Raw genomic sequence first — 11,461 nt, 5'->3', positions numbered from 1 at the left:
GTCAGATTCAACGAGGAAAGGAAAATGTCGCTGGCGAGGTGAGTTGCCCGCAAACGATTTTAGGACTTAATGTTATCTGAAATCGACTGATTTTATTATTGGTTATGCTTTGAATTTTAATCCTTTAAAACAGGATAACCGTTATCTTGTTTTCTTTAATTATTTTAGCTAATCGAGGGCTTAAATACCTAGATAGGTGTATAGAAAGCTAGCTGTTATTTACAACGTAGTTGTAAATTGGCTAGCTAGCATAAGGTTAGCTAGGGTAGCTAGCAAGCTAATTTAGCCAGCAACTAGCTAGTTAATTTATCATTAGTTATATCTACATTTAGCTGGATGTTTCGATTTAGATGTTATGAATAGTACACTTTGCTTGTTATCCAGCTAGCTAGCGTTAGCTAACTAGCTAAAGTGTCGTCTCGTGTTGGTCTTAGTCATGTAGGTTATCCACTTAGCTAGCTAACCTAGCTAGTCTACATTTCATCGCGTGGCGTACAGCTGTTTGGTGTTCCTTTTTTCTTCAATAAAAATCTGAAAAGATCCCATCTCTAGCTACTTAGGATTATTATCGTCCTTGAGTTCTGCGTTATCACTGAGAAAACCTGCTGTATAATTTTCTTTTCTTGTAGCTTTCTACCCGCGCCCACTCAGCTGTCCCAGGATCAGCTGGAGACAGAAGAGAGGGTCAGAGCCCAGAGGTCTCAGTCCACAGCACTGGTGTCCACTCGCAGAGAACCCGCGCCCTATGGTTCCAGAAAAGGATGGGTTCCCCGAAGTCTCGAGGTACCCACCACTATTAGTTAAAGTTCAAATTTCTGCTTTTGATTATGATCCCAATTTGGAATTCTGGTTATATTTTTACTATATTGTTTATTACACTTATCATTGTTTAAGATAGACCTTATGTATTTTATGCTTCTAGGCATCAGTAGTGATCCCTGTATTTCTACAGTATTCTAGATCATGGGTTTATTGGCATCTAACCTACTGTACTGGCTAGGATGTATTCTATGAGTAAATGACAGTATTTTTGTAAGTCACTCTGGATAAGAGCGTCTGCTAAATGCCGTAAATGTACTGTGTTTCTTTCTAAAGGATTTTGGCGATGGAGGTGCATTCCCAGAGATCCATGTGGCTCAATACCCACTGGAGATGGGAAGGAAGAAAAAGACCTCCAATGCCCTCGCTTTGCAGGTGGATGCTGAAGGCAAAATCAAATACGATGCCATTGCTCGCCAAGGCCAAGGGAAGGATAAGGTGGGTGTTGTATTGTTGTGATATTAAGTTGCCATTGTTGAAGAGGGGAGTTTCTTGAAATGTCTGCTCACACTTCTTGTCCTATAAACAGGTCATATTCAGTAAATATACAGACCTGCTTCCTAAGGAAGTTCTCAGTGAAGATGCTCCAGAACTACAGAGGCCAGACGAGGAAGCTGTTAAAGAGGTAATAGTTCTTCAGTCGCATGTCTTGCATAAGACAGTAAGCCCATCATAACTCTTGACATGCCTGTACATTTTACAGATATCTGTAAAGACAATAAAGTAATGTCACTAACATTTTTGTTTAGTCAAGTTAAATGTATTTATGTAGCACATTTTACAATAGATGTTGTCACAAAGCAGCATAACAAATGTCATATTCCAAGCCAAGAGTGACAGTGGCAAGGACAAAAAACTCCCTAGAGCATGAGGAAGAAACCTTGAGAGGAACCAAGACTTAAAGGGGGGAGGGGGGGGGGGCATCCTTCTCTGTCTGACAATGGTCACAACAATAATAACAATATAGACAATAAGGAGCAGAATAAATAGTGAAAGTGACAAATAAATAATATGATTGAAAAAATAAGCAATTAATGTCTAGTCTAGTTTTGTAGAAGTCCTAGTCTTGTCCCGATGGTGTGCACGTGTCCGAAACCCATCCCACACAAGAACAATGGAGGGCAATGGAGAAGTAGTTGGCAGGGGTGGAGATGTGGTGGGCTACAGCAGGAGACATCGGGGTGGTGGGAGTAGCCCTGGCAGCTGTGACAGGTTGAGGCTCAGTAACATAACATCAGAGGTAGGTATACCTTGGCAGAAAGAGAGAATTAGGCATGTCCATGTGCATGGGTGTGTAATTTGGGGAAATATAATCTGGACTCTGACTCTAGATGTCAGATCTAGCTATGGCAGTATAGCTAAAAGGACAGCCAGAAAGAAACTCAGACATGAGGGAACCTTGGCACATTAGCACTCCGCCGCTCTCAGTCAAGAGAATTGAGTGACGCAAGAGAGGTGAAGTGATGGCATCATAACATCCCAGTTTACCATAACACTTAATGCCCATGGACCCCCAGAGCTACACCTTTACCTAAGATGGGAAGTAGTTAATAAAATGTCTGACTGTACAGATAGGTTTTCAGCCAAGCCTTAAATATTGAGACTGTATCTGAGTCACAAACATTTACAGTAAAGTTATTCCATAGTGCGGGAGCTTTATAGGAAAAGGCTGTGCCCCCTGTAGTTTTTCTTATTCTTGGCACTAGTAAAGAGCCTGCACCTTTTGATCTAAGCACCTGCACCTTTTGATCTAAGTAGATGTGGTGGGTCATAATGCATTAGGAGTTCTCTAAGGTATTGTTGGGCACAACCATTCATTCCTTTGTAAGTCACCAGAAGTATTTTATAATCGATACAAATTTTTGCTCGGAGTCAATGTACAGTAGCTAAGAGGAGGGATGTGATCAAATTTTCTAGTTCTAGTAAGAATTCTGGCCACTACATTTTGAACCAGCTGGAGCTTGTTTAGGCACTTAGTGGTACAGCAAGATATTAAAGCATGACAGTACTCCAATCTTGAAGTGATAAATGCATGGACTTGCTTTTCTTCATCATGTGAGGAGAGAATGTTCCTCATCTCTGTAATGTTCCTGAGGTGGAGAAAGGTAAATGGCAATACTATTTATATGAGCTTCAAACGAGATACTTTGATCCATAATTACTCCAAGATCTTTAACTGTTAGAGAAGATGTGATTGGGAGACCATTGAGTAAAGGGAGAGCAAGGGACTAGCTGTCTGTGGGTCTAATAGAAGCCCCTTTTAGAATTAAGTGAGTTTCTCAACATCCAGTGCCTTGACATCCTATTATGTATTCCTCAGTAATACAAAGCTGATATGTCCTCTGGTTTGGCTGAAACATATAGCTTAGTATCATCAGCATAGCAGTAGAAACTAGCACACTGGTTACATATAATGTCACCTAGAGGTAGCATATATAAAGAACAAAGCAGATGCTCTAGAACAGATCCTTTTGGGACACCATAGCTAACCTTGTTATATGCTGAGAAGTCTTCAATTATGTTAACAAACTGGTAGCGACCAGCTAGATAAGATATAAACCAGGAAAGGGCTATCCCCCTAATCCCAACATTTTCGAGGCTATCTACTAAAATTTAGTGATTATATAGTTTCAAATGTTGCGTTCAAATCAAGTAATATAAGCAAAGAGACATAACTCTGGTCAGAGGCCAACAACAGGTAATTAATTACTTAAATCAGTGTTGTCTGCACTATGATGAGACCTAAACCCTGACTGAAAGACTTCATGTAGTTGGTTCTGATTCACTTATCTTAGCTGCTGAGCTGCATCATTTTCTAGGATCTTGGAAATAAATGGAAGGTTTGAGATCATCTTATAGTTTGACAGCTGACATGGGTTGAGGTTAGATTTTTTTGATAAGTTGATATTTTGAATGATTTAGGTACATAGCCAATGTTCAAGGAAGAGTTTATTACATTTCATAAAGGTTCAATTGCTTTAGGTAGTATTTCCTTAAAGTGTGTGGGCAGTGAATCTAGTAAGCAATTGGAGGGTTTTGAGCACAAGATCATAGATGTAAGTTCTGGCTCCTGGATGGGTGTAAAGGATTCTTTTTGGCATGGTTGTTCTGATCTCCAAGTAGCTGCCCAATGTCACATTAATTCATGAATTAAATTAATACATTCATTACTACTATCTGATGTAATCTGCGCATTGGTGTCAGGTTTATTCCTAGTTAGAAGTGCAGTTGTACTAAATAGAAATCTAGGATTACTTTTGTTATTTTCTATAAGGGTCAGGAGATAAGCTGTGCAAGTGGTAATAAGTACCTTTCTATACTTGAGAATTCTCTCCTTCCATGCAAGCTGGAAGACTACAAGTTTAGTATGGCACCATTATGTTCTATTTTTCGGGTGGATTCTCTTATACATTGGGTGAAACAAATTGCTTCTAATGTAGAACTAAAGGCAAGAGAGTCTTGAGCACTATCAACATGAATATTGAAATCACCAACAATAATGGCACTTTCTACTAGAGTGACTAGATTAGACTAGATGTTTAATCTTGTGAATCCTGATCCAGTCTTTTTTTTTTTTGCTTGTTATTGCTTAATTTCATAAATTCATCAATGTGTGCCTTGTGTGATCAGTTTCTTAAAATCTTTTTCTCTTTTTCAGCTTACAGAGAAGACTAGAGCTGCTCTAGAAAAGCAGGTCTCTCAGAAGATTGCTGCTGCCATGCCTGTACGTGCTGCAGATAAACAGGCCCCAGCGCAGTACATACGGTAAGACAAGAAGTTTTGTTTTGAGGTCGGTCCACATTCAGTTATGTGATACCCCTATTTTCTAATTCAGTGTGACTCTCCCATTTCTAACAGGTACACACCCTCCCAGCAGGGAGTGGCTTTCAACTCGGGGGCCAAGCAGAGAGTTATTCGCATGGTGGAAATGCAGAAAGACCCAATGGAGCCGCCACGATTTAAGTAGGTCACAAGCTCTTAAGGTCCGATTATGCATAAAAGCATGTGGGAGTCAACCTAGCATTATGTAAGCATAGTCTGTCTGATCCCCAGTAGCTTGCATTAATTACTAATTCAGGGTAAAGTACACTAAATGAACAGTTTGTATTGTATGTTGCACCTGTGTGGGTTCTTTTCTTATAGGATTAATAAGAAGATTCCTCGTGGCCCTCCCTCCCCTCCTGCCCCAGTCATGCACTCCCCCAGCAGAAAGGTAGAATGCCATCAGCCTCTCTGTAGGCTTTTACCCAAGGTGCTTTCATGCCTTTCTTGAATATGCACCCTAACTCACTGTAAGGGTACTTTGCTTCTATTTTCCTCAGATGACTGTAAAAGAACAACAAGAGTGGAAGATTCCTCCCTGCATTTCAAACTGGAAGAATGCAAAGGTTTCATGATTTCTTCACGTGCACCCCAGAAACCAAAGTTCTCAATTATTCAGTTGGTTGTCTCTGTCTGGAGGCCAAAATATGTGGGGGTTTTTCCATTCTTTATTTGCTGTTTTTCAGGGTTACACCATCCCACTTGACAAACGCCTGGCAGCTGATGGAAGAGGCCTTCAGACAGTCCACATCAATGAAAATTTTGCAAAGTTAGCCGAGGCTCTCTATATTGCAGACAGAAAGGTACACTGTTTCTCTTTTAAATGTAGCTAAATGCAAAGTTGACAGCACCTTTATTTGGTATGTATTCATAGGTGTTTGCATAAACAATATTTACAAGTGCTATTACCGTTTGTGATATTTCTACTCTGCTTAGACTTCCAGGAAACCATTTATTTATATAGATAGGCCATAGACTTGTCAGTTCAGTAAAATAAAGGTTGTGTTTAGGATGTGCATGATGTGATGTGCACAGGCCAGAGAAGCAGTAGAGATGCGAGCTCAGGTGGAAAAGAAGATGGCACAGAAGGAGAAGGAGAAGAAAGAGGAGAAGCTCAGGGAGCTGGCAAAAATGGCCCGAGACCGGAGAGCAGGGATCAAAGGTCACGCAGACAAAGGTGTATATCGATTAATGGTGAAGATGCCTGTCTACATTCTGTGGCTAGGTTATTGGTTCCCTTACTGAGGTTGACTGCTGATAAAATGTCAGTCTGTTTTTGTCACACATTAGCAGCAGATTTTAATGCAAATGTTCTATGTTTTCAATATTTTTATGATGGCTGTTTAAGTGGATAAAAGAAACCACTTTTAATTCCTGTACTGAGCAGCAGCCATGATGCTGACCATGGCTTTATCAAATACTAGGCCCGTGCCCTTGATTAGGAATAGTGATAACGCTGCAAAAACAGTAACCTGGGTTTCCTTTTGCCTGCACACAATGTCTCTGATCAGGTGTTGAATAGGACTTTCTCTTACATGTACACACATCCATTCACACACACTATCTCCCTCCCAGCAGGTGGTGAGGACACTGAGGTTAGGGAGCGTGATGAGATCCGTCATGATAGGCGGAAAGAGAGACAGCATGACAGAAACATCTCCAGAGCTGCCCCTGATAAGAGGTACATGAATTTTTTACTCCACCCCACTGAATCTTTCATGGGCCAGACAGTCAAGCCATGGCCAGTTCAAGTAGTACCAGTATTGGGGACATGTGTCTCAGTTTAAACTGCATGACAGCATTATCTGATCTCAAATGCTTCTAGATTATATGCTTATGACTAACATGTGTATGCTTTTCTACTACTTTGACTTTTCTTTTTATATAATTAAAAGTATAATAACTGAACGGTTTTATTCATAAATGTAGCCCATATTCCTGATTTTTTTTTTCCTTTTTTTTCTTTTTTTTTTAAGTCATTGTTATGTGAAATGCATTTGCATAACAATCCCCATTTTCTTGGTTATTTGTTAGTGGGGCGCTTTGCATTGCCTTTTCCATTCTCTGAATTCCTGGAGAAGGTATTGATGGTGGTGTTCTGTGTCTTGCCCAGGTCTAAACTGCAGAGGGATCAGGACAGAGACATCAGTGAGCTGATTGCACTGGGTCAGCCTAATCCTCGTATCTCCAGTGAGGCTCAGTACGATCAGAGGCTCTTCAACCAGAGCAGGGTAAAACAAAAAAACTTCCCACTGGTGCTGCATTGATTTATTTATTTTTCCCCATATCTGACTTATTTCAGATAAGCCAATAGAGGGAGACATGAAAAGTGTAAACAAGTGTCATAATGGATTCTCTCTTTTTCATGTTTGTACTGGATGTATGAACTGAGTCTTTATCTTCTGTGTATGCCTCAGGGAATGGACAGTGGCTTCGCTGGAGGTGAGGATGAGACATATAATGTGTATGACCAACCCTTCAGGAGTGGCAGAGACATGGCCCAAAACCTCTACAGGCCCAGCAAGAATCCTGATAAGGATATGTATGGAGATGACCTGGACACACTCATGCAGAGCAGCAGGTAACACCATGAGATCCCAGTATCAGCTGTGGCTATTCCTTCTGAACTGACTAGTAGATATTGTCATAAGAATTGTAAAGAAATTATATGAACATTATACCATAATGACCATAGAAAGTACTTGAAGAACTGACATAATGTGTAAGAACAACTAAAGTTGAGATGGATTATAGATGAGAAGCCATGTTTTTCAACTTTGTTGCCTACATATTTTATTTGGTTTAAAACCTTTGTTCTCTGTTGCTACCTCATGTACATCATTGCAGGAATGTCAGCCACTGTGTAACCTATTCTGCTCATCAGGTTTGTGCCTGATCGGGAGTTCTCTGGCACTGACCACGGTCCACGCAGGGATGGACCTGTCCAATTTGAGGAGGATCCTTTCGGTCTGGACAAATTCTTGGAGGAGGCCAAGCAACATGGTGGTTCCAAAAGACCATCCACCAGTGGGCGCTCTAAGGACTATGACCATGAGAAAAAGCGCAGGAAGGAGTGAGGCGCTTCCTGTGACCATTACTTTCGGTTTCACACCAGCTTTCATGTCAAGCCATAGGGAAAGATGATTTTTGTAATGTCTTATTTGGTCACCAACATGCCATACAAAGGACATTTCTTTATTGAAGTTAGCCCTTTATTGGTTTTAAGGCAGATAATAGTGCATACAGCTAATGTTTTTTCTTGGTTATTAGGTATGTTGTAGAATGTGATAGGCCCATACATAATATCATTTCTTATGTTAATTTTAATTTTACAGTGAAAATTGTAGATGTTTGGTTTTTTTTATTTTTTCCCATAAGGAACGTGTTTTTGGATTCAGTTTAGGAAGAACATAAACTCCTGTACATCAAAAACCACATAATAAATTTAACATGGATCTAAAATGTGGGGGACGTAATTGCTTCATTACTTGGTTTCACCTTATCTAATTATGGCAGTATATCTTTTTAACAGTAATAACACTGCTGCTTTTAGTTTAGATCAAGTAATTCTATTTCTTGTACTAACCAAAGGAAGACTTGGATCGTAATGTCTAAAATGAAGAGGGATAAAATCTGGGACAAAATTCTGTTTCGGGAACTAACGAGGGACAATATATGCAATAATAAGTCCTGAAACCTATTGGTTGTCTGGTGGGTAGCACCTTTTGTACTTCTGCTTATTTTTTCATCAGCAAGACCTGCAGAAAGTCAGTCTATTGTCTCCCTGTGACTGAACTGTGGAGCTCTAAGTTCAGATTTATGCAAATCAGAATTTTGGTATGGGGAAACTGCATTAAACAGAATTCTGTCGTATGTGTATCATACACATACAGTGATCATTTTATCACTGTTACTAAATGTTTTTTTTGTCCTTTTCATATACAATTGTAGTCAACACCTGTATCCTTAAATTTTAAGTGTAAAATGTCTCCTGAAAAGTGTTTCAGAGAAAAGGTGAAAACGGAAAATGTAAAAAAAAAAAAAAAAGATATTGAAACAGGATGAAATCAGACTATCCTGTGGTTAATTACAAATTATAGTCACCTGTCCCTATATTGTCAATGCTCACATGACTTTAATTAGCCTTGGAATGTTAGCTTTGATGCTTAAAAAGACCAGTTTTAAGACTTTTTCACAATGGCAAATTCAAGACAGCTGTATGAGTAAACAGAAAGGCTTTTAATGCACAGTACAAGCTTATCCCCAAAGACGTCATGTTATCAAGACGTTTGCTGTAACCCTACTGATGGAGACCTTTCAAACACTTACAATGTCCAAAGAACTTTATTCTGGAAAACATCTGGATTAAAGGTCTCAACCTGTACCAAATGCTGCATACTGAGCAGAATAGGAGAATGCCAATGAGTGATTCTCTGCCTTCAAGAAAGGCATATTTAAGGCAGATGTTTTGCCAATACTTGTGTAGACAAAACACAATTCTGGGTTTAGATAAAACATGAATAGATGAAAGCAAAATTGAGCTTTTTGGCAGTGCCACGCAGTGTTATCTTGATAAATGATAGAATGGAGACTATAGTGAAACATTGAGGAGGATCCATAATGTAGAACTGTTTTGCTGCCTCCAGGATTGGAGGAGTTACAGGACATGAAATTGGAAGATTATTAAGGAATTTTAGACCAAACATGCTCAAACTGGGACCTACAGCAAGTATAAAGAGCCAAAGTACATGTCTAAAAATATACAATGATTTTTAAGAATGGGAGAAAACTCACTTTGATTGGATAGCAATGAGTCCTGACTACCAGCAGGCCTGGGGAAAAATACCTATAATCCTGTCCCTGTGGAGTTTTATTTGTTGTTTTTTCTTCTTATTTGTAGTGCCTTGCATGTAAAGCCATTTCTTTGTTTGTTGAATAACTGGGCATGCTATTAAAATATCCTAATTATGAAAAGTGGCCTTGATATAAAAAACAGGTTGACAACTATGATTTTCAACCTCCAGTGTAGTAGCTGTCCCTTGTTTTACCCTACAACATACAGAAATTATGTGTAGTATATGTGTAGTATATGAAGTTAAAGTGTAGTATATGAAAGTGTTTGTCCTCCTAGTAATAAGACACCAGGCTTTCTTTCTTTTATTGACTGGTGCTTTGATTCAACAATTGTTGAGCCTGTGAAAGTATTTATAATGTAGTATAGTGTACTTTTTGGACAGATAGATAAGTCTTTACTGATTGGCTATTCACATTCATAAAGTGCATGGTGGAAGATAAGTGAGGTTTTTTTTTTTTAATTCATGACATCTTAAGGAAATTGGCTCCCTTGTGAGTTTGTGTTAACTGCAAAAGAATTCAAATTTCGGCAAGAAGATAAAGTGAAAGTGGTCTTATCTGTGGTCCAGTGGAAAACACTAGCAATATGAAAGACCCGGAGTGCCATTCTTTCACATCCATTTGTTTCTGACTGTTGAGCAAAGTGCTTTTGTTCTGCAGTAAGCAAACACTGTTCATATAGCTTGTGAATTTGTATGTCAGTTGCTTTTAAAAGTCAGTTGTGCAGATTTGACAACAGCTGAAAAAAGTTTGAATCTGTGCCAAAGAAGAGACAGCCATTATTTTCTTGACTGCAGTGGAATGAGCATGACTTTTAGCACCTGTTACTGTATATGTTTGTTCTCATAAATTATCAAAGCTTTCTCATCCATTGTGTCATATAGAAAGTGTTCCATATATTAACACATTTTAGGAAATGCCCCTTAAAGAATGATGTTTAGGATTTGCTTATGACTTTTTTCAATCTCATCTGAAAATCAACTCCTCTTCTTGGAATGGATTTTTAAAACAGCTGGAACACAGATGAATTATTCATATATTGATTTAGAAAATAAGTGGAATGGTATGGCTTTGAATTTTCCTTTGCAATGTCTTGATGTCAGTATAATAATATGTTAGGCTTGTTGGTATGTTATGCTTATTACTTCATTTGTCTTTCTGTGTGTCATAATAACTGGCCTTTATCAGAAACAGATTATTATAATATACTGTAATCTGTGTTTATAGTAAGAGAATTATATTCCAAATATCCTTCCTGGGAAAACTTAAAATCCATTTCAATATATATTCCCATTACATGAAAAATCTATGATAATTTAAATAATTGTGAAAATACTTATGTACAGATTTAAAGTATACTAAAATACAACAAAACAGTGATAACAGGGCCAGTTATCTATATTTAAATTAGGCCATCCTAATTTTAGATTTCAATCTTTTTGATTGTATTTTTTTTGGGGAAAAAAAAGTAGGCTATATCTATAGCTTACTTGCTGTCACTATTAAGTCATTTCTTTGCACAGCAATGCCCACCTATTGTATATATGACCTAGCAGTGTCATGACTAAAAACTAATTTGAGTGTACGTTTTGTGGGGGGTGGCTGTGTCACTAAGTGTTACAAATTCAGAACATATTTGTCTATACCTTGTTCACATTAGGTCTTGCAGATTTATCTACTCCATCATGAAGATGGATATGAAGATTAGCATGTGTATGTATAGGGGCATTTGTCATAGCCTTCGGGCATACTTCGTAACACGCCTTTTGGGAATTTACTGAAATAAATGCGTTATCGTTCATATAGAATTGCATTGTTTCAATTGTAAAATACATTATTGGCTGGTAGCCATGTAATTGATCCTAGTAAGTGGTGTCCTTTATCTTGTTTATCTAATTGAGTAGTTTATTAATTGATGTATATTATTTAAAAATGACAGATCAACAGCATCATCTAGTGGGCTCAG

The 11,461-nt window shown here is 38.4% G+C and overlaps 1 protein-coding gene across 2 annotated transcripts; it reads left to right on the top strand.

Annotated features, from left to right (window-relative positions):
- On the top strand, nucleotides 1-8,105 carry snw1 (SNW domain containing 1). 2 transcript variants are annotated; one of them, XM_027001389.2, is made up of 14 exons: nucleotides 1-38; nucleotides 630-783; nucleotides 1,096-1,257; nucleotides 1,349-1,444; nucleotides 4,478-4,584; nucleotides 4,678-4,782; nucleotides 4,963-5,032; nucleotides 5,142-5,207; nucleotides 5,328-5,444; nucleotides 5,677-5,818; nucleotides 6,220-6,322; nucleotides 6,755-6,872; nucleotides 7,059-7,222; nucleotides 7,526-8,105. In XM_027001389.2, exons 1-14 carry the CDS (start codon nucleotides 25-27, stop codon nucleotides 7,716-7,718), a joined length of 1,611 nt encoding a protein of 536 aa, XP_026857190.2. In that variant the 5' UTR covers nucleotides 1-24; the 3' UTR covers nucleotides 7,719-8,105. The 2 variants fall into 2 exon arrangements, with proteins under 2 accessions (XP_026857190.2, XP_026857180.2); XM_027001379.2 differs by having other exon boundaries at nucleotides 6,217-6,322.
- Nucleotides 8,106-11,461: the final 3,356 nt, after the last annotated feature.

Source organism: Electrophorus electricus, chromosome 8 (genome assembly GCF_013358815.1).
Source record: "Electrophorus electricus isolate fEleEle1 chromosome 8, fEleEle1.pri, whole genome shotgun sequence".
Classification (NCBI taxonomy): Eukaryota; Metazoa; Chordata; class Actinopteri; order Gymnotiformes; family Gymnotidae; genus Electrophorus; species Electrophorus electricus.
This window is presented reverse-complemented; position numbering and strand designations above follow the sequence as displayed.